This window comes from Artemia sp. Qi Xiang Cuo, chromosome 9 (genome assembly GCF_049724085.1).
Source record: "Artemia sp. Qi Xiang Cuo chromosome 9, ASM4972408v1, whole genome shotgun sequence".
NCBI lineage: Eukaryota > Metazoa > Arthropoda > Branchiopoda > Anostraca > Artemiidae > Artemia > Artemia sp. Qi Xiang Cuo.
This window is the reverse complement of record NC_142802.1, coordinates 61660360-61686863: the sequence shown is the minus strand read 5'-3', so window position 1 is coordinate 61686863 and position 26504 is coordinate 61660360. Positions and strand designations below refer to the sequence as shown.

The 26504-nt window shown below is 34.1% G+C and overlaps 1 protein-coding gene across 1 annotated transcript in view; it reads left to right on the top strand.

Annotated features, from left to right (window-relative positions):
- Positions 1-270: 270 nt before the first annotated feature.
- LOC148948907 (uncharacterized) overlaps positions 271-26504 on the top strand; it is an 89580-nt gene continuing 63346 nt past the window's right edge. The window contains exons 1-5 of the mRNA XM_089094134.1: positions 271-1063; positions 3934-4046; positions 8466-8571; positions 13297-13514; positions 19362-19662. Of these exons, the coding sequence (XP_088950260.1) occupies positions 982-1063; positions 3934-4046; positions 8466-8571; positions 13297-13514; positions 19362-19662 (820 nt within the window). The 5' untranslated portion in view covers positions 271-981. The remainder of the gene's footprint in view (positions 1064-3933; positions 4047-8465; positions 8572-13296; positions 13515-19361; positions 19663-26504) is intronic.

Genomic DNA, 26504 nt, shown 5'->3' with positions numbered 1-26504 from the left:
TTTGAAACTTTGCCATCAGCAATACAGGTAGTATATATTTGCACATTAAGGGGCAAGGTGGGTAAATTTCATGGTTACTTTGCAGTGGACCATATAATTAGCTAGGATGAAAGTAAAAATATCATTTGATGTTTTTTTTATGCTCTTTCATAATTCATATAAAATACCTTTGGGGCCCCTTTAAGGGTTCAAGATGCAATTTGCAACAGAACTGATTATTGAATTATGAAAGAGCATAAAAAAGGTATCAAATGATGTATTCACTTTCATCCTAGCTAAATTATTGTGCCACCTGCAAATTTACCTGCCATTTTTGAAACTTTTTAAGGTTTCAGATTTCAAAACTATTTCTGGAAGTGAGTTCTTGCCAGCTACTGCTTGGACACTCCAAAAATTGGCCCTTGGATCTATTTACTGCTATGGGTTTGAATGTTTTTTCTTTAGTTTGGTTGAACATCTTAGGACGTTTTCCAGGGTCACCAAGTCTGTTTTATAGTGGGGTCCCCAAATCACATTTCTGTACTCTATTGTAGGTCTGACAATCCTCTTGTAGAGTTTCACAAAAGCATTGTTGTCCAAGTGCTTGAAACTTTGTCTGATCAGCCCTATGAGCTGTGATGCTTTGGAAATAGTTTTCTGGGTGTGTCCATGAAATTTAAGCTGTGGATCAACAAGAATGCCAAGATCTCTTTCAGAGTCAACAAGTGGCAGTGGTATTCTACAGCCTGATTTATCATTTATTGTTAGCTGGGGCACAGAAGCAGTATTTTTCTTCCCTATCCACAGGACCTTGGTTTTTGATGCATTGAAGATGAGACCTAGGCTTTGGAGGTTTTCCATTAAGGTGTCAATGCCTTTTTGTACTGTTGTTACATCTTGAGATGATATGAACTTCTTATAGAGTTTTGTGTCATCTGCACAGATTTTGGTAGTGCTGATGATATTTCTGTTGATTTTGTTGATAAAGAGTATGAAGAGGAGATGACCAATCACAGAACCTTGTATCACCCTGCTGGTCACCTTTACTGGATTCAAGATACTGTCACCCACTCTGACTATAGGGGTAAGTTTATTTCTTAGCTACCTGAATAGTCTACTAATATAAACATCACCTGAAACAAATGTCATATTAGGATTCAGGATGAAGCTCTGATTCTAGAGGTAAGTTTGTTTCTTAGCTATCTGAATAGGCCTCTGTTAATCTAAATATTTACCCAATAATTTTAAAATTACAGTAGCTTTCATCAAGTGGAATACCCTACAAAAAATTATGGACTAAAAATTTGCAACCCTTATCTGTGCCAGAAACTTATTCAACAACTATTAGCCTATAATTGTCTTTGGTATATCAATGGCTGATGAGAAACTCTAATTCAAATCATAAGAGTTTAAGAAAAAATATATTTAAACCAAAATTAAGAAAAACATGTTGTTGTTTTTCTGAAGTTAAGAGAGGTAAAGATCTATCTATGGAATTTTCTAGGCCTCAGAAATTGGGAAGGAGTGGATGTAAGAGCTTGAAAGAATCCCTTGGGGACTAATTTAGGCTCTGAATGTATTACTGGAAATTCTGTTCTTCTAAACCAACTATTTTCCAGGATGACTAAAATCCTCTCATCTAGAACTTTATCTAAAATATTAATAAAAGTTTGGGTAAAATTCTAGACAAGCCACTTTTTGCTATCATGGAAAGGGGTTAGGTTTAGAAATGAAACTTTCAGTAACAGATCCAGGGCCAAAAACATACTCTGGGAAGGGGTTACCAAACTACTATGTTAGCCAGGATTTATGCATAGCCCCAGGCCTAGGGGTGCAAAAAAAAACATAAAAAAAAACACTGAGCAAGTTTTTTCTTGAGAAAAACTGGACTGATGTGATTTATTGTCAAAGTGTCTGGTGTAATTGGCTGCTGAGCTGCCTATTCACAGAAAAGTGATTTTGAAACAGCACAGAAATTCTGTAGCTGCTTATAAACTGTCAAATGTCTCCAAAGAATGGTAGCTGAGAGCTTGGTATCACCTCTCTCTTGCATTACTTTTGGCTTTTCATTCATCAGTGGCCTTCTGCTCAGGGCTTCCACAATCCCCAAATTTTTGGGGATTTCTCTTTAAATCTGTGTCTTCCCTATGGGCACCAGAGATTTAAATCTAGCCCTAATGTTAACCGTCTTCTGATTTCTAAGTCTTAGAAATTTGCCTACTTGACAGGCACATATTGGAATTTTGACAAAACAGTATTATACCTTATTTAGTTTCTTTTTCTCTAGTTTTAGTTCTGAAAATGTAATTCCTGTTATTTGAGTAAAATTTTAAGCAATATCATTGGGTTATTTTCTAACTTTTGGAAATGTATTTGCATATCTTTGAACCCTCATAAACTGGGATTGAGCAAAATTCTAATGCTAAAAACAGTCTTCTTGTATTTCATTCAAGAACAAAATCTATTTTGCAAGGTTTCACTTTTATAACACAAAGATTTTGAAAGGTCAGTGCACTCTAAAGGGAGAAGGAGTAAAGATAGGGACATCAAAATGCCTTTGTGGGACCTACTTTAGTCTGTAGATCTATCCCTGAAAGTTTCATTTTCCTAACCTAACCATTTTCCAAGATGTCAAAAAGTAGCTTGTCTAGAATTTTACCAAAGTTTATCAGGAAAGTTATTTACCCTAACCCTGGGTAATGACATCAAAGGGTTGTCTCTCTACAAAGGTAAAACCCTCTTAAAACTAAGATTATTAGCAGAAATATCTCTCTGATGATGGCTTTTCTGTAGGGCTACTGCTTAAAAGTCACCCAAGATGTAAATGTGCTTAAGTAGTGTCTTGATTTGCCTTTTTTGCAAGAATCATCTGACTGATTTCTAACTTAGCAGAAGGTTCAGAGTGCCAAGTTTGTTTATTCTTCAATAAATTTGCTGCAAAAACAGTTTCAACATGACCCTGTAAGGTCCATGGCCAGAAAGAACAGAGGAGAAAAAAATTACAAACAGCTAAACGTGAAAAAACATCCACTCTCCCACTTCAAAATCCCTAAAATCACAAGCTAGGCATGGGTGTAGCACATGATTTGAAATCAAGCCATCAATAAAACTCAAATAACTCATGCTGTAATGAACATCCCAAACCAATGCAGAGACACCAACTCAAGGAGAAAATAAAACTCAGTTATTAACTAGTAATTCTTTAACATTCTTTTGAATATGCTAAACAAGTAGCAGCTTTGTGCAAACTCTAGGAGTGTGTTCCAGAACAGATTATAAGGTATCAGAGAGTTGAAGCCAGACCACAATGATGGAGTATGAATATGTTCTTGGAAGTGCATAGATGATAAAATGATTAATAAAAAAATATATTATTACATAGGACAGCATTAAGGTGGCCATATATTTATAGAAAAGTGAAAAATAAAAAATGACAGAATATAAACTGATTTCAAATTAAATTAGGGTTCAATCTTTAAGAATGGTTAGTTTCCGAAATAATAGCCCTTGCTTTATTATAACGCTTGAAAAGTGGCTTCAGTGACAAGGGAATGGTTGACATCCAGGAGGGGACAGTTGCCCCCTGCCTTATAGCAAATTACGCCCCCTTGTTAAGATGTGATTTGTTTGTTGCTAATAATTGTGTGTTTTAAATTTATTCAAACTACATTCTATGTAATTAAGGAACTAAAATTTATTGATCCAAAAATGGACACGTCACCCTAATTGTAGTTTATCACTCTTTGTAGCATCCTAGTGGAAAATGGAACATTATAATATCCATACAATTTTTACCTCCACCTGGAAGTGTTTTTTGTCACTTTTAACAATATATCCATGATGTGCTCACTGGTCAAGGTAAATTCACATATATACTTAGTAGGGTCATCTTAACAAAATTTATATACAGTTTTCAGATAAAGCAAACTTATTAAAAAAAATCTGTTTTTCTAGTAAGTTTAGCATCAATGGCCAAGATTAATTTGAATATAGTTCTTGAAGATGGGATTGAAAACGAGGAACCTTGTACCAAAACACGAAGAAAAAGTGAGCGTGAAGCATCAAGAGTAAGTTAGTTAAGCTATATTCTGTGAGCCTTGTTGCAAACACTTTGAAGTTGTTACTATTTTACATAAAGGTCTTACCTGGCATTTTCAAAATAGATGTATCTTCTGGTATCTTCTTATTGAGATTAGAAACAAAGTAATTAAATAGGAATTAAGCTCATAACATTAGAGTTGATCAATCCATAAGATTAATTGAGTATTAAAAATGACCAAAAATAAAAAGAAGCAAAGAAAAAGAAAGAGAAGTGAGATCCAAAGAATGTGTTATATGTGATTTTAAAAATACTGAGTTAATTCATTTTTGAACTCAGTTAATTCAAAGAAATAGATAAATGAACTTTATCATTTGATTCATTATCTGACAAATTTAATCTTACAGTGTATAAACCAAATTGCTCCTTTTTAATGATTTGGTTTATTATACAGATAGGATGTGATTATTTTTATAGCTCAAAATTGGTGATTTGTGATTTTGTGAATATCTGTGATTTACCTTGTAAATCGTAGTTTCGCAACATTATTTTTCAAGATTCATTCTATTAAAAGTATCACTTCATACTTTTTAAGTTTAAATATCTAAATTAAAAAGGTTGCAAGATTTAGGTAATATTCAGGGAGACGCAGCTTTTTTCGTATGACTCCCTTTTTTTTCTCCACTGTGGAAGAATTCCAGCAGGTGCTTTGCATTTTACAAAAAAAAGACCATCACAAAACATTTTGCTCTGCAGAGTAATTTTGAAAAGGGACATGATTTTTTTTAGAAATATAGAATATAGTGAAACGTATTCCCTAATGAATTTATAGACTGGGTTAATTTCTCAAGGATTAAACAGCACCATTTAATAAAGCTAATAACAGTAATGCCAGAAACTGTCTTGTGGCTAAAAATTCTGAAAGAAATGTGGAATTGTGATGTGGCCGAAAAGACAAATCTTGAGCTTGATACTAGTTGCCAAATTCTGATTGTGGTTTAACTGGCCCAAATCCAGTGATGTCAGGCTAACCAAATTTCTGTCGTTTCATTTAGTAAACCTGAATTTTTCTATTTAACATCTTAATATTCAGCTTGATTAATATTTAGTAAATTAATAAAGCTTATAGAAGCAAAGTCAAAAGCTGACTTGTGGCTGAAAATTCTGAAAGAGTTGTGATTTGGCTAAGAAGTTTAAATCTTGAGCTTGATATCACTTGCTAAATAATTTCCCAGGTAAGAAAACTTCTCAGCTACATCTCTTAGCAACTAAGGTGTGTCCCCAGGTGCTGGATCGGAAAGGTCCTTTGGATATCTGGGATACCCTCGAATATCAAATAAGAAGGCTTGGACTAGGGGGGACCCAGTCTGGGGATCGTGAATAGCCGGTGCGCCCTTTTTTGTGGGATAAATGCAGACAGAAGAGGAGGTGAGCCCCTCTGATAGCAATATTTCTTGGCCCACCGACGAGTGGACATGTCCCGAAGACGGTAAAACTCACCCTCAGTAATGGGATAAATTACTTGGTGATGTCGTGACACCAAGCGGGATTATACTTCCTGCAACGACAATTACAATGAGCAGAAGACAGAGATGAGGATTTGAACGATTCTGCCTAGAAGCAGAGAGGATGGGCTTGCCGTTACTTCGAAATTCAGCCAAGAAAATTTTCCTCTATATAAATTATGATTGGGCAATTAATGAGATCATGAACTAGGGCTACCGCTTCCTAAAAACCGAAGAACAAGTTACTGTGCTCGGGGAAAACGGGAGACAAGTTACCGCACCTGGGGAAACCAATGTATTAACAGCTAACAGGGTTGGACATCTGTTTAGACAACATGTGACCAGTCCGTCTCAATCGGACGGTAGATCGGTTTTCTGTACAAGATTTATAACCAGAATCGGAACATTAAACCTTCAGACACTTGCAAAATCAGGAAAGAAAGACATGCTCTTCCACAAAGCAAACCGAAACAAGTGGAATAGCATTGGTTCCTCGGAGACTTATCCACCTGATAATAGCAAAGAACAGATAAGAGATGCAACCCTCCTACTCTCTGACAGACAAGATAGAATACACAGACAAGGAGTCGTTTCTTTGCTGACGAAAACACCAAGAAAATATTTTTTTTCAGTGGTATCTGTCTCAGAAATATGGAGGATAATCCGACTCAAATGCAAGTTTAGCAACCTCTACAGTTCCAAATAGCCTTTGAAGAAAGAATAAATGTCTCTCACAGTCTCACCCAAGAGGACGACCTCCCGAGCGCTGGCAGAAAAAATTGTGACCACTCCTTCCTAGTAATGCTTAGGACTGCGACAAACAGGGAGGTATACCGGAAATACTATTATGATGCCATTAGAGGAATTGTCCCGAATGGGTCGACCTGGCCGGATAGGAGTTAAGTAAGTAAGTAAACCAGTAATGTCATGCTGACCAAATATCTGTTGTTTCATTTAGTAAATCTGAATTTGGTCATTTAATTTCTTTATGTTCAGCTTGATTAATATTCAGTAAATTACTAAAGCTAATAAAAGCAATGCAAAAACTGGCTTGTGGCTGAGAATTGTGAAAAAGTGATGTGGCTAAGAAGTTCAAATCTTGAGCTTGGTATTACTCGGCAAATTCTGACTATGATTTAACTGGCCCAAATCTAGTGATGTCAGACTGAGCAAATATCTGTTGTTTTGTTTAGTAAATCTAAACTTAGCCATTTAATTTTTTAATATTGAGCTTGATTAATATTCAGTAAATCAATTAAGCAAATAAAATCAATGTCAAAAAGCTGACTTATGGCTGAAAATTCTGAAAGAAATGTGGAATTGTAATGTGGTCGAAAAGTCAAATCTTGAGCTTGATACTAGTTGCCAAATTCTGATTATGGTTTAACTGTCCCAAACTCAGTGATGTCAGGCTGAGCAAATTTCTGTTCTTTAATTTAGTAAACCTGAATTTTTCTATTCAAAATCTTAATATTCAGCTTGATTAATATTCAGTAAATTAATAAAGCTTATAAAAGCAATGTCAAAAGCTGACTTGTGGCTGAAAATTCTGGAAGAATTGTGAAATTGTGATGTCGCTAAGAAGTTTAAGTCTTGAACTTGATATCACTTGCTAAATAACTTTTCAAGTAAGCGAACTTCTCAGGTATACCTCCTAGCAACTAAAATGTTTCCCCAGGGGCTGGATCGAGAAAATCCTTCAGGTATCCGGGATACCCTCGAATATCAAATAAGAAGGCTCAGGGGGGATCCAGTCTAGGGATCGTGAATAGGCGGTGCGCCCTTGTCTAGGGGATAAATACAGACAAAAGAGGAAGAGAGCCCCTCTGATAGCGATTTTCCTTGGCCCAACGACGAGTGAACATGTTCCGAAGACGGTAAAACTCACCCCCAGCAATGGGATAAATTATTTGATGTCGTGACGCCAAGCAGGATTTTGCTCCCTGCAAGGACAACTGCAATAACTAGAAGACAAAGATGAGGGTTTCAACGATCATGGCAAGAAGCAGAGAGGATTGGCTTGCCGTTGCTTCGAAATTCAGCCAAGAAAATCTTCTTTATAAATTATGATTGGGCAATTAATGAGACTAGGACTATTGCGTTTGATTATGATCTAACTGGCCAAAATCCAGCGATGTCAGGCTGAGCAGATCTCTGTTGTTTCATTTAGTAAATCTCAGTTTTGCTATCCAATGTCTTAATATTCAACTTGATAAATATTTAGTATATTAATAAAGCTAATAAAAGCAATGCCTAAAACTGACTTGTGGCTGAAAATTCTGAAAGAATTGTGAAATTGTGATTCTCTAAATAGTTCAAATCTTGAGCTTGATATTACTTGCCAAATTCTGATTATGATTTAACCGGCCCAAATCCAGTTATGTCAGGCTGATAAAATTTCTGTTGTTTCAATTAGTGAATCTAAATTTGGGTATTTAATTTCCAAAAGAACTTGATCAAATGTTGATTCATATCTTTAAAGTTTTTGCAAGGATGATGGTAAAAAAAAAGTTGACTCCGTAGTGGAATTTTAGTGCCTATCATGGTAGAAGTTAACAAATTCGTCAGCATTGCTCTAATATGATGTTTAAATCTCAATGGGAAATTTAATGAACTCCACAGAATAAATAGAAAATAGAAAACCAAAAGATGTGGTAAATGTATTTAATGTAGATTTTGGGGAAAATATCTATATTTTTTGTTTGTTTTTTTTGTGCTGGAGTACACAAAATGTTCTTTAGATCATTTTAGATTGGACTTAGTCAAACTGCCTCTAAAAATTCATTTAGTGTTTAGGCAAACAGGTTTTTGTCATTTACAATATTATTTCTTGCGAGCTTATAAGTTATCAGGTGAGCAGTTTGATGCTAAAACTTTAAAAGTATAAAATGTGCACTTTTTCAGCTTCGCCTTCAGACCACTTATTTTCTGTTTCTTTGCAGGTTGCTGTAAATAAAATAAGAAATACTTTTTTATTTGAAAAGTCAACCTCTAAGTTAAGAAGACCTGATGATGCTTATGGACTTGGAAATGTTGCTGAGGTTCTCCGTGAGTATATTTGTAGGATACTGTACGTTATTATTATTATTTTTTTTTTTTTGAAGTATCAACACCTTTTTATTTTTAAGAATTCTCAGACTCCCCCCCCCCAAAAAAAAAAAATGTGTGTGTATGTGTGTTTAACGGTATCTGCTAGGCAAGGTAAAATATAAATAAAGCTCAGAGTTATATCTATTTATCTTTCTGGTGTACTGCCCGTCAATTTCCCAGGTTTTATACAATTATTGAAAATTCGCTTCAAGGAGTCAATAGAGGGCTTTGACGAAAAACTCAAATAGAGAGACGGCTCCAGGTGAACAGGCAAGCCAAATAAAGTCCTTATTAACTACTCTTATTCTTGTATTTCCTCCTTCAAGTAATTAGAACCTACTGTGTGCTGCTGTATTCTTCTGGCTGCCTGAAAAAAAGGTTGGCATAAGGAAAGAAAGCTCCTTAAAAGAGAGATTTGTGAGAAAGCTCCGGTATCAAGTATTTGTCCTTTTCTTGGCAGCTGTTGGTCCTTGGCGATGCTGCATCCTGCCATACTAGCCCGATTTTGATCCTCTTGAGCAACATCATATGAACTTTGTTAACCTCAGGATTTAGCGGGCAGGAATATTCAGTAAAAGGTGCTATCTAGGACTTAGATAGACAAATGATCGAGTTGAGTAGAAAATGGCTTATGGAGCTAACAAATTATTCTCAGATATTTTGGCATTTAAGAGTTTATATTTAAGAATTATCCTGAGCTTTCTAGTTCAAGAGGATTGGCTTTTATTGAGCTTTAATTGATGAGAATTGGATCTAATTAAGATAATGGGTCCTCTGGTATCTTTTTTTTGGATCAGTATTGGTTACTCCGTAAAACTTGATTGCATGAATAATACTGGCTGTTTTATAAACTATATCTTTTTAAAACAGGCGATACAGCTTGTACTGAACCAAAAGTATACCACTTACGAGAATGCTTTTTCTACCCTAGAGTTTGGAGATTTCATCTTTTCTTGCGATTAATTAAAAAAAAAAAAACACTTTTTCACAAAATAAGTATTTTTGAGGAAAGTAAAGAGCAAAAAATGAACAAAAACCAAAATTAAAAAAACAAAACCAAAAATTAGCAGAAATAAAGCCAAATAATTTTCTAAGCATCAAACTATCACAAATTATCATCAATAAATAAATGAAACCCAAAACAAACAGAAATTACAATAGATAACCGAGTAAAACTCAAAACAAGCAGAAACTAAAATGAGTAGGGCTGACGCCTCCCTTGCCTTCTGAAAAACCTAAACATAATTTGCACTGACTGGTGATCATGATTTTAATAGGGTCTATGCCTTTTCCCGTGAATAGTTTTTGCTACTGGAAATGGTATTTATAGCTATCATCCATTTTGCACAATAGACTTCGATATGCTAGCTCCAAAAAAGAGCAGTTATTCACTGTAAGGACTCTGAGGGGACCACAGAGCTTATTAATATCGGACAATTGCAAGTCATCCAATGAGTTTTCTTCGGAATAAGGAATCACCTTGGAAAAACTCTTTTTCTTTTTTAATTTAAATGTTTCAGCCAGTCATCTTATCCCAGGGACATATTCCACTTTCTACCGACGAATAATTTGTCTTTTCTTATTTTGTTTCAGAACGAAGCAATATTGCATGGAAAAAAGTAGAGATAATTATTTTGTTCGGTAGAAAGGGAAACTGCGGTCCCCTTCCTAGGCGTGTGCATAATCTATGCCTATATCGTATTTATCTTGGGGGAGAGCTCTTTCTGGGCTGGGAGGGATTTAGGAAAAAGAATCGACTTTGTATATAAATTATTAAAAATTGAGAAAAATCCTGAGATTTGATATTACTTTGCAGCATTTTATTTTATATGTGAATTATTTACTTTGACTTTATATGTAAATTATTAAAAATTAAGAAAAATCCCGAGATTTCATATTACTTTGCAGCACTTTATTTTCTATGTAAATTATTTACTTTGTATGTAAATTATTAAAAAATTGAGAAAAATCCCGAGATTTGATATTACTTTGCAGCACTTAATTTTATATTCGAGTGGTTCATAAGTTTGAAATACTTATTTTGTTTAATGAATTTGTTGTTTTTACTTAAAATAAAGATCAAATAACCCCTGCTATTGCACTATTTTCTCCCCAACCACTTGCCACTGAATGAGTTTCTACTGACAAGTAATTGCTACCTAATGCAAAAGTTATCATGAAAGAGAGAGAATGAAATTTGTTATAATATATTTTGAGATCTGTTTTTTTTTTTTTATTTGAATTGGGGTTCAAGAGGGATGACATCCCAGTTCATATAGCTAGTAATTTCTGCTCTTTTTGAGTTAGAGTCAAATATCCGTTTTATTTTGGGTACATTATAAATTCATTACTTGTTTCATTTTTTATTTAGTATAATATCCGTTTCTTTTAAGCTCACTGTTCATTATAATTTTTTTTTTTTTTTTTTTTTTTTTTTTTTTTGCTGTTCCCAAGACAGCTTTGCTCTTTACTTATTTAAACAAACTTTTTTTTTATTTAATTACAAATACACAACAATCACAGTTTAACAGTCAACCCAAGAAGTTAAAAAACTTGTCTGAGGATGGCAAAATATACACTAATATAGACAAAAACAATATTAATATTCAGTTTACAACACAATTCCTAATCAGCATCACAGGCCGTATTACAAACAATTATTTCAAATGAACTATTCTATGTGTATAGTATTCTATCTACATTATCAAATACATATGGAATCACCAGTTATTGCTGGATGAGTAAACCACTGTTCTTACTGAACACGTGATAGCGATAGATATTCTTTCAGTTTGATCATGTATTTTGGGTAACCCTGTCATTTTATTTGTTTTATTCATCTTTTTATAAAATTTAGAAATTGGTTTGATAAAGATCGCATAATCTACCGATTTCGAGATTTCAGCCATCGTTATTTCATTTTTTCATCGTCTTTCACACATCTAACTAACTTATAAATTTTATCCTTCTCTTTTTTTACTTAAACGTTGAGCGGGTAAAACAGGGGCTTTGTGCCCGATGTTACCCGCTCAATTTTTTTTAACCGAATTATAAAAAATATTGTGTGGATTAAATGGGGTCCGAATTCTTGTTGACAGAACATCAACCAATAGACTCGGGTTTGATTTTTTTTTTGGGGGGGGGGGATGAGAGTAAGTATCCTATTTTGGTCATTTGGGTGCCTAGACATAATTCGTCATCTGTTGAAATAGGGGGTTTTTAAATTTGCGTATTAAGACGTCTACCAGAACAGGAGGTTGAATTTTAACCAAACTTTGTAGAAATTACGAGCTAGCGTTTCTGTTAGTAATTTGGGAATCTATAGACAGTATTACCTTCTTACTTGAGAGACGGAGGGCGTGGGGGGGGGGTAAGAGTTGATGCCTTATTTATGTTTTTGGGGTTCAAAACTGATCATATCCCTATGGGTAATAGGACGGGAAGAGTAATTCTTATCATCAGAATGTCGACTAGAACAGGCACAATATTGTGTAAAGACAGAGTTATTTCCATGTTATGCCTGTTTGGGTCACAAACAGGATCTGGCATTTGTTGGGTATGAGTGGTTGGGGTTTCCGAAGTCCGTTTTATTGTCAAATGTATTAGAGTAGGCAGCTGATTCTCAATCAACCTTGATGAGATGCAACCACGAATGTTATAGCTCTGCTCTCTGGGAATTCAGGACCAATCTCGGTACCATTGGGGTAAGGTTCAGGGTTTACCTAAATTTTGGTTTTCAGGATATCTAAAATAGGCACCTGGTCCTCCACGGAAATTTCTCATAGGTAGCATTTAATGTCCTAGTAATGCTTTTTCAGCTTCAAGAATAGATTAGACCTTTTTGAGGGACAAGGCAGAAGGAGGGTCTAAATGCTTATCACCAGCATATACACTAGAAGTGGACGCCAAATCCCAACCAAAATTGGTGGGGTGTAAATAGTTAGGCTGTGCCTCTTTTTGGTTTGCACCAGGTTCAATCTCTTAATGAGAGGGCATTAAAATCTATGTATCTGCCGAACTATTACTTGGGGCTGGTGGCTTTCATATACCAACGTTGGGCAACAGATACGGTTATGGCATTGGATGTTCGTACTCTGTTAGACCTCTGCGGTGGAAGTGATTCATCCGAACTCTGGGAAATCATCCATAGGGAGGACCTATTAGACCTCAATTGAATTTGGTATGAATGGGTACACAGTACTTGAATGGTGCCTTTATGTATTTCAACTTCTACCCGATAGATATCGTTCCCTGTGTTACACCGCAACTATGACTCGTGGGTTGCAGTCTAAGATTAATAGTCAAGGTGTCCCAGTGTAAGATAAATAATCAAATGTAAATAACAGTATCACGTCTGAAAAGCTAAAATTAATTAAAATCGTGGTAGCTCTAAGCTATTGCTACAAATACAGTAACCCTTTTATGTGCCAGTAAGAAAAAAAACTACATGAAATAGAGAACTTGAAACGAAATAACCACTGCAGACTGAGACAAATGATGAATACTTATCTAAAAAATTTAATTCTTTCGTTGTATGAATTAAGATTTTCATGATCGTTCCTACTATTTCATATATTTTCTATATGATCTTGCCTGTTTGTCGGTTTGTTTTTGTTATGTTGTAAAGCCTCCCGAAATCTCTCTCCCAAAAGCTACGTAGCTGATGCAATTTTTATGTTAAAGGACTGGGTGCTGAAACCCCAACACGTAAAGGCCGTATTGAAGTGAAAAGAGCTTGTCTTCGAAAGGAAAAAGAAGATAAAGTGTTGAACAACGTCCCTCCTAGACAAAGAACTAAGAAAGTTCACTTTCAAATTGAAGCTTCTCCTAGAATAGTACAAAACATAGATGTTAGTGAGGTTTCATCAGCTGGAATTGAAGGCTCTACTACACAACAGAAGGTAAGCTATGTTGTGCAGTCATTAATACTATTTTTACTCATTTATTTTTAAATATACTGATTCTCATATCTGCTTGCTTGTCAGGAAACAAACAGTGAATAATTTTTAATTGCTAGCATGAATACTTTAAGCACATGTACTTACATGCTTAAATGAACAAATGAACAAACCTAGTATTCAGGTTATTAGTATTTTAAGGAAGCTGTTCGTCGTATCTATTCAAAGTACCAAGATTAGTGACAATAAATTCTGATTTTTTCAATAGGTTAAGCGGGAATTTACGCAACTATATATATATTTAAAAATTAGGAATCAATTGTGAATTTAGTTTCAATGAAAATACGTCCAATTATTCAGTTCTGAGTAATAGCGGGTGCCAAATTAAGAAAAAAAAAACGTGGTTAAAAAGTCAGCAAAAACAAAGCTAAAAACATATGGTCACCAATAAGGTACAGCTGAAGGTAATTAAAGGTGTAGTGGGTTTTATGAGTTGATAGATTCTTAATGTTTAATTTTTTTGACCGAATAGCATTGTTAAGTTTGACTATTCAGCTTTGTTCATTTCCACGACTCAACGTGGCAACGCTGACAAAAACGGGGTACTGCCTAAAAACTTAGTAGTTTGAAACAAACTAAAAGAAAAATTTTTGGAAATCCTAGTTTTGAGGTATGAATGGACCTAAGATAGATCTAGGGGGCAAAAAGAATTTATTTTGATTTTTTTGGTAGTTTAAGGTAAATTTTGCTACTTTTTAAGATATTTGAAGATGAGGGCCTCTTAATTTTGTAATCGGGACCATAGCGTAATGTTTGTAGCATTTGAAGCAGTAGAATGTACAGAAAAACTGCAGGGTCTTAATCTATATTATCTTAACGTATCTAAGTAGTAGTAAACTGTTTTTGGTATTTTTAGGTCATGAAATTCATCTCAGGGAAAAATACAAAAACGCAATTTTTTGTGCCACGATTTATCAGTTATTCTGGGTACCTAATTCACATAAAGATAAATTCTATTCGCAATTTAAATAATCTTTATGTAGACTGATATAATTGTAACTGGCAAATGTGACACGGTATAAGCTAAGTTGTTTCTTCTCGAATACGGAGCTTTAGCTCTTAATTCGAAATAAATTTAAGAAGTTTCATGGTGTTCTAAACCCATGAAGGAGGAGTGAGGCTCATTGCTTTCAAGGTAAATTTTGCTACTTTTTAAGATATTTGAAGATGAGGGCCTCTTAATTTTGTAGTCGCGACCATAGCGTAATGTTTGTAGCATTTGAAGCAGTAGAATGTACAGAAAAACTGCAGGGTCTTAATCTATATTATCTTAACGTATCTAAGTAGTAGTAAACTGTTTTTGGTATTTTTAGGTCATGGAATTCATCTCAGGGAAAAATACAAAAACGCAATTTTTTGTGCCACGATTTATCAGTTATTCTGGGTACCTAATTCACATAAAGATAAATTCTATTCGCAATTTAAATAATCTTTATGTAGACTGATATAATTGTAACTGGCAAATGTGACACGGTATAAGCTAAGTTGTTTCTTCTCGAATACGGAGCTTTAGCTCTTAATTCGAAATAAATTTAAGAAGTTTCATGGTGTTCTAAACCCATGAAGGAGGAGTGAGGCTCATGGCTTTCAAGGTAAATTTTGCTACTTTTTAAGATATTTGAAGATGAGGGCCTCTTAATTTTGTAATCGCGACCATAGCGTAATGTTTGTAGCATTTGAAGCAGTAGAATGTACAGAAAAACTGCAGGGTCTTAATCTATATTATCTTAACGTATCTAAGTAGTAGTAAACTGTTTTTGGTATTTTTAGGTCATGGAATTGATCTCAGGGAAAAATACAAAAACGCAATTTTTTGTGCCACGATTTATCAGTTATTCTGGGTACCTAATTCACATAAAGATAAATTCTATTCGCAATTTAAATAATCTTTATGTAGACTGATATAATTGTAACTGGCAAATGTGACACGGTGTAAGCTAAGTTGTTTCTTCTCGAATACGGAGCTTTAGCTCTTAATTCGAAATAAATTTAAGAAGTTTCATGGTGTTCTAAACCCATGAAGGAGGAGTGAGGCTCATGGCTTTCAAGTAGCTATGTTTTTTTTTTAAGCCTCCTCGACTAACGATCCTAGTTCATGCTATATCAGAGTCCGTGCAGTAGCATAGACTTGCTAATTTATGATGGGGCCGGGATACTGGTTTGCTGAAATGAAAGTCATTATATTGTTGGTAAAAATAGTCTGACAGTTAAAACTTACGGATAATAAAAACATCGTCCGCGAAAAAATAAGTATACTTACGACGATCTATTTTATCGACAAATAACGCGGGCCCTCTATCAGTCGATGAAAAGTACACCTGAAGGATTCGACTTGTTTGTATGAACTATTCGCTAATGCAGCTGGTAATTATACAATTTCAAAAATAAAGAACTATAATGAAATAATTCGTAGTACTTGATAGTGTTTAGATGAAAAAATATTGGGTATATTTTTTTACATCACCAATCGATACAATCAAATTTTTCTTTTTAGTAGCAATCTCTTGACCCTGTACACATGTAACTTCAAAGCTGATTACCAAATACTTTTTCGTTTTTTCATATTTACTTTCGAAAACAATTTGGAAGGGGGAGCATTTCTCAACTAAACTTTGAAGATTTTTTGGTATTTTCGTTGAAAAATTGACAAAAACTAAATATTTGTTTTTAAAGATTATAATCATAAAAGAAAAACTTTGAAATACATTTCCTTTTCATTAAAGTGTACAAGACGCACTGTGCTTGTTTTGGGTTACTGCTGTGCATTTTAAGCTTGACTTCATCATTCATTTAATGTTTCATCGTTTTAGGATTTACTTATTCATCCATAGCAGTATCTGTTTTCTTCATGTTGGATGTAATTATTCAGTTTAATCTCGTACAGTTTTTCCTTCCAGTTTGTTTCCAGTATCTGTTTCCTTCATGTTGGATGTATTTTTTCAGTTTAATCTCATACAGTTTTTTCCTTCCAGTTTGTTTCCAGTATCTGTTTCCTTCATGTTGGATGTATTTTTTCAGTTTAATCTCATACAGTTTTTTCCTTCCAGTTTGTTTCCAGTATCTGTTTCCTTCATGTTGGATGTATTTTTTCAGTTTAATCTCATACAGTTTTTTCCGTCCAGTTTGTTTCCAGTATCTGTTTTCTTCATGTTGGATGTATATTTTCAGTTTAATCTCATACAGTTTTTTACTTGCAGTTTGTTTCCAGTATCTGTTTCCTTCATGTTGAATGTATTTTTTCAGTTTAATCTCATTCAGTTTTTTAATTCCAGTTTGTTTCCAGTATCTGTTTCCTTCATGTTGGATGTATTTTTTCAGTTTAATCTCATACAGTTTTTTCCTTCCAGTTTGTTTCCAGTATCTGTTTGCTTCATGTTGGATGTATATTTTCAGTTTAATCTCATACAGTTTTTTACTTCCAGTTTGTTTCCAGTATCTGTTTCCTTCATGTTGGATGTATTTTTTCAGTTTAATCTCATACAGTTTTTTCCTTCCAGTTTGTTTCCAGTATCTGTTTCCTTCATGTTGAATGTATTTTTTCAGTTTAATCTCATACAGTTTTCTTCCTTCCAGTATCTGTTTCCTTCATGTTGGATGTAATTATTCAGTTTAATCTCATACAGTTTTTTCCTTCCAGTTTGTTTCCAGTATCTGTTTCCTTTATGTTGGATGTATTTTTTCAGTTTAATCTCATGCAGTTTTCTGCCTTCCAGTATCTGTTTCCTTCATGTTGGATGTAATTATTCAGTTTAATCTCATACAGTTTGTTGCAAGTTCAAATCATCATGGACTTGTTTTGACTCGTTTTGGTTTTTGAATGTGACTCTACTTTTCTCTGCAAAATTTAGTTTATGGAAAACATTTTTATTTATTTTGTTCGTTGTTTAGTTGACGTTGTTTTATTTTTTTTTTTTTTTAGCAATACTTGGTAATGTTTTTTCAGTTTTTTGGATATGAACTAAAACACTGGATTTTCGTCAAAATATTGGGCAAGAATTGAACATTCAGTGAAAATGCTGGATCAGCTATTTATTTCTGTAATAATTAAAAAAAATAAGTTTTATTACTATTTTTAATTAATTATTATTATTATTATATTATTTTATTAATATATAAAATAATATATTATTATATATAATAATATATATTATAATGTATTATATAATTATATTATTTTATTATATTATTAATATATTATTTTAATTAATTAAATAGGTTTTATTATTATTTTAATTAATAATTAAAATAAGTTTTTGGGTGGATGAAGAGGGGGATTTTAGTTCACCTGATTTGAAAATTACTGTATTTGGTCTTATATGAGGCCGAAGCCATCCTGTAAGTATTCTTGAAAGATACATGTACATCAGATCTTCATAATATACTTTGTTATAGCTACTAGTATCTTTAAATAAATACACGCCAGTGCCATTTGTAAAAAAAAAAAAATTTCGCTTGGTGATTTTTGGTCACTTGGTCACACTTTGCCAGGGAGCTACGGTTTTAATTTTCAAGATAAAGGAAGTAAAAGAAGAGAAAATAATTTGACCTTTTTGGGGCTAAGATAGCTTGGACCATAAAAAAAAACAACAAAAAACACTCTAAACCTAATGTGAAGTTAACATTTCAGAGCTATGTATTCCTCTGGTATGGGTGTATTACAATCAAATGTGATAGTCTTAACAATTTATAGATCCGAAAGCTCCGCCATTTCATATCGTTTTAATTCACAACTTTTACCGTTTGTTAATCCATTTGTATCTTACTTATGAAAACGCTTAAGAATTAGTAGAATTATAAGATTTTTAGATAGTTAAATTAATCATATTTGTTTGTAATAAATCTAGGCATGTGGAGTATATGATCATAAAGTATTAGCTTTAACATTGGATATAGAATCGACTGGTATGTTTTCAGCCTTTTTCGATTAGCAAAAAAAAAATATAAAAAAATTAGGAAAGATAAAGGGATTTAATTTGAATAAAGCTGTGAAAAAAACAAAAACAAAAATAAAACACAGCAAAACATTCATTAATAAAAAAATCCAAATATTTCGACTCCACGCCCGGGAGCCTTTCTCAACGGAAAAATAAATAACTTTATATTTAAAGAAAAAATAGGGTTTTTAAAAGAAGCAAAAAATAGGAACATAGTGTCACTTTAAGGGTCTCTTTAAGGGCTCAAAATGGATTTTGTGGCGGGAACGATAAATAAAAAGATGCGCCGAGTGGTGTGTTCATCTTCTATTCAGCAAACTAATTGTAAAAAACTGAAAATTTAACCCCTTTTTCTTATGAGTCTGTGTCTTTTCTTTTCGTTCATCTTGCGAGTTGAAGGTCGTTTTACCCAAGGTTTTTCAGATAGAATTATTAGGCCAGTCGAAAAAAAATGTTATTTTGGCCCTGGTTTTTAGTGGCCCTTATCCCCAAACTAAATTATGTTTTGTGTTTAGGGATTCTCTTGGCCCAGGAACTTGAGGATGTAAGTTTCGTGTCGTTTTTAAAAAAATAAAAAGGTTTTTTGGCCCTTTTCAGTGAAACCGATATTTTCTCAAATTTTTTGTATCTGGGCGTCTCGTGGACCAAGGACTTCAGGATATAAGTTTTGAACCGGTCAGAAAAAAAATATTGACCCGCGGCCGGATATAATAGAAAGAATATCGAACTTAGTGCCTACGGCGTTCTTCCTTAGTAGACTTTTCTTTTATGATTTTTGTATTTATATCTCATATTTTGTTATGTCTTATGTTTATTTATATATTTTTATATTGTTTTTTTGTTGATCAATGTAAAGGGCACTGAACCTGGTAAAGCCTTCGAATGCACCTCACCAAAATCTACAAGAACCAGTAAAATACAGAAAAAGAAGGCTGGTGAAACATCAATGTTAAATATAAACCCAAGTCTAATAAATGGGGTTGCTGTAAAGGTTTGCGATTTGAATAAGAAGACATTGAGATTCAAGAATGATACTTCTAAAGCTGATGATTCAAAAAGAAAAGAAGTGCAAGTGATGTCTGATATTGTTGAAGAGAAGTATAAAGCTCCACGAATCAGGACGAGGCAGAAAAAACAAGAACCAATTATCTTGGAAGGTAAATCCTTTTTATCTGTCGTTTGCCAGATAAATCGACGGAATTTGACTAATATGAGTTGAAGAAGAGATTGTATCCACCCTCATTTTATTCTTTTGCACCAGTATGATAAAAATAAATACAGTATTGCACAATTATAATAATAATAATAATATATTGCGAAAACAGGCTTGCGCCTCTATCCACAAAAATTTAAATAATCAAATGCTTTTTCACTATAATGATTGTCAATCTTGTTCTTAAATGCATTGACTGAATCTGAGTTGACAGTGTCTGATGGTAGTGCGTTCCACTCGGAGACAATGTGGTTGCTGAATGCCCATCTACCAACATCTCTTATGAAACGTTCTTCGGTTAGCTTAAACCGTGACCTCTCAGGTTATTATTCTTGAATGTTATTATCTCTTGTGGAGGGATGTTGTCGTAGTATCTGTTGCATATTTTATATACTTCAATAAGATCTCCTCTCAAAAATCGGTGTGAGAGACTTGGGAGCGACAATTTTTTCAAAGGGTCTTGGTATGATAAGTCTCTAAGTGATAGAACAAATTTAGTAGCCGTCCTTTGGATTTTTCTATTGCATTGCTGTCTTTTTGAAAAAATGGTCTGGTTGTTGTATGACCGTATTTGATCATTGGTCTCACTAACGATTTGAAGAGCGTAGAAAACAGTGCTGAGTCAGTAAGAGAGAAATTTCTTCGAATAATTCCCAAGACTTGTGATGACTTAGAGCTGATTGGCTCGTAGTGCTTGGTGAAAGTCATGTCACTGTCAATTGTCACTCCCAAGTCTTGCGCTTCTTCTTGTATAGGTATCTGTTGTCCTTCAAAGTAGTAGTGGCGAGAAATGTGTTTAGGGCCTAGCCGAACATGACAACTTTTTTCTGTATTCACTTCCATGCTCCATTTTTTCATCCATTCTGCTATTTTGTTTAAGTCTTGCTGTAGTATTTCTGTATCTTCAAAGCTTGTTATTGCGCGAGAGATTTTCGTGTCATCTGCATAAAGCAGTATCTCAGAATCTGTGTTATTTGGGAGATCATTTATGTAAATATTGAATAGTAAAGGCCCCAGAACACTACCTTGAACTACTCCACTTGTGACTTTTGTCTCATTGCTGCTCCAGTCCACACCGATAGACTGTAGTTTTCGAAGAAGTTGACTTTGTGAGACTTTATCAAAGGCTTTTCTGAGATCTAACTGCATCTACCTGATCTACCTGTATAAAATATCTACCTGCACCCAACTATCCATATAGTTTCTCCAGGCGTTTGTAGCGACAAGTAGCTGGCTTTCTGCTGATCTTTTCTTGAGAAATTCAAACTGTGCGGGTGAAATGAGGCTTCTTTCGAGTAGGTACTGTAATATGTTATCGTGGAGTGAAGATTCTTGCATTTTGCATGTGATACAGGTTAAACTGATAGGTCTGTAGTTACTCGGATCTGATTTGCTTCCTTTTTTTGAAGAGGGATATCACCGTTATGCAATCATCATGCAGACTTGTTAAAATAGTATATCGGCTTCCTGTTCCTTAGTATCCTCTAAAAATTAGCTCAATATTTGAGGCATGAGAATTGATTTTAAATGAAAAGGAAGTCCAAATTGTTTATATGTAAGGGTATTGTGTTATATGTAAGGATTATATGCAAGACATTCCGTTGTTATTATTTTTACCTGTTGTTTGTACCTTGCAAATATTTTTTTTACTAAATTTATCTATATAAAGGGATTTGTCTTAAAGCAAAATGTTATTTCTGCATTCCATTTTGTAAGGTGCTTATGCAAAACATTCTTTTAAACAATTTATAATAGTGAGGGCAGGGGCAGTACTCATGCCCCATTCCCCTCCTCCCAAACGTGTATATAGCTGAACAGGAGGACGGGTTGTATTTTACGATAATTAAAAACATATATTTAAATGTTTCATAAGAAGTAATTCTTTTTGGAGCTGTGTTTACTTGTTATTTTCCTCCGAACCTTTTCCCCTAAATGAATATTACCTTTAATAGCTAGTGCGCAGACCTCTGACTCAACGGGAAATCTCGAAGAGTCTATATATACTATTTCTTATAACGAGCAATAATTTTTTTTTTTTTTTTTTTTCAAAACGGCTCTATTTTTTCGGGAAAATTTGTATCCTGGGATATTTTGGCCTAAAAAAATGGGCTATATAGGTCAGAAGTTTGACAAAATTCGTTAGGATCCTTAATTTTGGAAAAGAAAAATTCATGAGTCAAGTGACGCCATATTTATGAATACATTCGAAAAGCATACATACGTGATGTTTGCCTCAGTAGTGGTTTTATCGTTTTCAGTGTCTATGATACAGGCAAAATTACACAAGAAACATATGATTGACAACAACAATAATATAATTGACGTCATACTTAGGAGTACATTTCAAAAGAAAATTGCATCATCCCCCCCCCCCAGGAGCAAACGTATCATTTTATTTATATGACGCATGTAACATTACAAAAGGAACATAGCTAAGATTAAAATATCAAGTATAATTAGTTTACTTAAGAAAGGCATTTGAAGTTGTTTCATAATGCCTATAGGACAAATCAACAACCTTACTATCAAACCTGCCAAGACCAATCTGAGCAGCTAAGGTAAAGGTTATTGGAAAAATGTCTAAAGTAATGATAAACGAAAATAAACAACCAATATATACAGTCAGAATACTTCCGTCTGCTACAATTACAACGAGTTAAAAACATAAGTGAATAACAAAAAACATACGGTTCGATGATAAGCGGCAGCAAGAATTAAAACTGCTCAAAAACAAAAATGAAGAAAAAAGAAATATGTGGCTAAAAGACATGCCACAGCAAGAGCAAGGAAATATGCGGTTAAACGATAAGCTGCAGTGAGGATTACAAAGAATTGCGAGAAAGCGAGTATCAGAACCTGTCAAAAATAGGGTGAAAAACAAAGAATTGTACTGTTAGAAACAAGCGACAGCAAAATTCAGAACCAGTCAAAAACAAAAGTGAAGTAGAAAGAAATTTTACGTTAGAAGAACAACGCTATCACAATCTTCGACGCCAACAAAATCTGGCGAAAAACCCAGTACAAACCTACAAAGATGTCATAAACAACGCAACTGTTTATTACAACTCATTGGGACCCTTCAACGTTCTATGTGTTCCCTGGGGAGCCCTCTATTTTCCCGTGGAAATAGTAGCAAACAAAGCTGACTCATTCGGATGTTGCTATTTACAACGAGAATCAACATATACAAGCCTACTATATGCCGAGTGCCACGGTCCGGCTTCGAAATCGGCTGCACAGTTTTTTTTTCTTAACTAGCATATTGACATTTCTGGCCACTAAAACCATCTAAAAAGGTCAAAACTTTAAAGGGAGAATTTGGATTTTGCACATGGTGGATGTATCGAATCTATGGTGACGCCATAACATCAAGAAGAGGCTCACATTGTCTGCGATTACAAGATAAGTGACAACAAGAATCAATATAGACAAGCATGTGATGCAGCCATGACGGGGCCTGGCCTCAAAATTGGCTATACAGTTGTTTTTTTTCTTAACTGGCATGTTGACATTTCTGGCGACTAAAACGATCTAAAAATGTCACGACTTTAAGGAAGAATTTGTATTTTTCCCATGGCGGTTGTATCTAAACTACGGTAACGCCATAAAATCAAGAAGAGGTTCCCACTGTCTGTGGTTACAAGACAAGTGACAACAATGATTAATATAGACCAGCCTGTCATGCAGCCATGAAGGGGCCTGGCCTGGAAATCGGCTACACAGTTTTTTTTTTCTTAACTGGCATATTGACATTTCTGGCCACTAAAATGATCTAAAAAGGTCACGGCTTTAAGGAAGAATTTGTATTTTCCCATGGCTGGTTGTATCGAATCTATGCTGACGCCATGACATCAAGAAGGGGCTTACATTATCTGCGATTATAAGACAAGTGACAACAAGAACTAATATAGATAAGCCTGTCTTGCAGCCATGACGGGGCTTGGCCTTGAAATCTGCTACACAGTGTTTTTCCCTTAACTGACATACTGTCATTTCCGGCCCCTAAAACTATCTAAAAAAGGCACAACCAAGGAAGATTTTTTATTTTATACCATGGTGGTTGTATCAAAACTATGATGACGCCATAACTCCAAGAAGAGGCTCACGTTGTCTGCGGCTACAAGACAGGTGACAACAAGAATCAATATAGAGAAGTCTGTCGTGCAGCCATGACGGGGCTCGGCCTTGAAATCTGCTACATAGTTGTTTTTTTTCTTCAAACTGGTAAATTGATATTTCTGGCCACAAAAACGATCTAAATAGGTCAACCTTGAGAAAGAATTTGTATTTTTCCCAGGGTGGCTGTATCGAACCTGTGGTGGGCCCCGGCACTCGGCACGCGGCAGGCTTCTATATATAGATTCTCATTATCGCTTGTCTTCTAACCGCAGACAGTTTTATACAATTTGTTGTCTTCTCATATTACAGTTTTTTTAAAGATATTTGAGTATTATAGCATGTCCGATTTCAAACAACGATATCAACTAAGTTTCAAACTTTTGGTTTTCTTTTTTAAGATTTTTGAATTGTTGTAATTCCTTGTTAATATATATACTAATATTTTTGCAACTACCAGTATTTTCCTCTTTGCGCAATTTAATGTCTTTTCACACTGTGTCTTTTCAAAGATATTTGATTATTAAAGCAAGTCCAATTTCTAACAACGATTTCTACTAAGCTTCAAACTTTTAGTTTTCTTCTTTAAGGTTTTAGAATTGTTGTTATTTCTTTTGAAATATATACAAATGTTTCTGCAATTACCAGTTTTTTGCTCCTTACGCAATTTAATGTATTCATACTGTTTCTGTTCAAAGATATTTGATTATTGAAACTAGTCCAATTTCTAGCAACGATATGTAATATGCTTCAAAATTTTGGTTTTTCTTTTTTAAGGTTTTTGAATTCTTGTAATCCCTTGTCAATATAGGGAATCATCATTTGTAATAATTGCAAATTTTCGTTTTTTGGGCCTTCCTACTGACATTATATAAATGGGCGTGTTCAAACCTGAAAAGCTTAATCATTTAGCGAGTGGATTTTATATAATAAAAAACAAGGTAATTTTAAAATTTTCTGGTATTTTTGTAGTTTGAATTAAAACATTAAAATTATTGCTCAGGCATCGTAAATATTTATGCAGTTTACATAATAACTTTAGCGATTCTGAACTGAACTTAAAAATTTTTTCAACAGTTTTTCATGTCTTAAAAAGACATTGCTTATACTTATAAGAAAAAACATTCGGTAATGATGTTTTTCTAACAACGATTTGTACTAAGCTTCAAACTTTTAGTTTTCTTCCTTAAGGTTTTTGAATTGTTGTAATCCCTTGTTAAAATATATACAAATATTTTTGAAATTACCAGTTTTTTTGCTCTTTGCGGAATTGAATGTCTTTTAATACTGTGACTATTCAAAGACATAAAATTATTACCGCAAGTCTGATTTCTAACAACGATTTTTACTGAGCTTCACACTTTTTTTTAAGGTTTTAGAGTTGTTGTAATCCCTTGTCAAAATATATGCAAATAATTTGCAATTACCAGTTTTTTGCTCTGCAATTTAATATAAACTTCTCCATGCAAAGATTAAAGCTCTTAGCGAATTTTCTCAAACTTCTGACATATCTAGATCGTTTTTGAAGTAAGGATAAACGAAAATAAAGAACAAAGAAATATACAGCTGGAATAATTGCGAGGATTAAAACGAGTCAGAAATGAAAGTAAATAACAGAAAAATTTGTGGTGAGAAGATGAGTGGCAGTGAGAATTAAAACGAGTCAAAAACAAAAGTGAAACAACAAAGAAGTATGCGAAACAACAAGACATGCGACAAAGAAAATCAAAACAAATTAAAAAGCAAAATAAATAACAAAGAAATATGCGGTTAGAAGATATGCAACAGTGAGAATCATAACGAGTCAGAAACGAAAGTGAAGAACTAAGAAATGCGCGGTTAAAATATAAGCGGCAGCGAGAATTACAACGAGTCAAACAAAAGTGAAGAATCAAGAAACATGCGATTGCAAGACATGTGATAGCGAGGATCAGAACGAATCAAAAATGAAAGTGAAGAACAAAGAAATATTCGATAGAAGATATGCGACAACGACAATCACAACGATTAAAAAACAAAATCGACACCTCATGACTTAAACTAAAGAATAAAGTGATAATTATGTTAATGCGTAAGAGAGAATGAGAATGAATCAAAAACGAAATTGAAGAAACATGCGGTTTGATCAGAACGTTTCAAAAATGAAATTGAAGAACAGAGAATTGTGCGGTTAGAAGACAAGCAACTGCGAGAATCAGAATGTGTAAAAAATAAAACTGAAAAACAAAGAATTTTGCGGTTCGAAAGCTTGTGAAAGGGAGTTTTGCGGTTCGAAAGTTAGAATCGGAACGAACCAAATGAAAGTGAAGGAAAAAGAAATATTAGTTTAGAAGAATAGCGTCGTCGCAATCTTCAGTGCCAACAAGGTGTAGCATTAAACCCATTACAAACCTACACAAATGCAGTAAACGACGTAAGTGTTGCATATGAGCTATTGGGATCCTTCAACATTGCTTATATTCATTGTGGAGCCCTACTTTTTCCTGAGGAAAGAGTAGCAAACAAAGATAATTCATTTGAAGATTGCTGCTTGCATGGTCAAATTGCACTACCACCACCACAATTTCCATAATGAATTGGTTTGCCTCACTTGCTCTCTAAAGAGTACCACAAACGAATCCGAAACTTGACCTCATTTTTTGCTCTAGCTTCATTCGATGTAAGCGATGA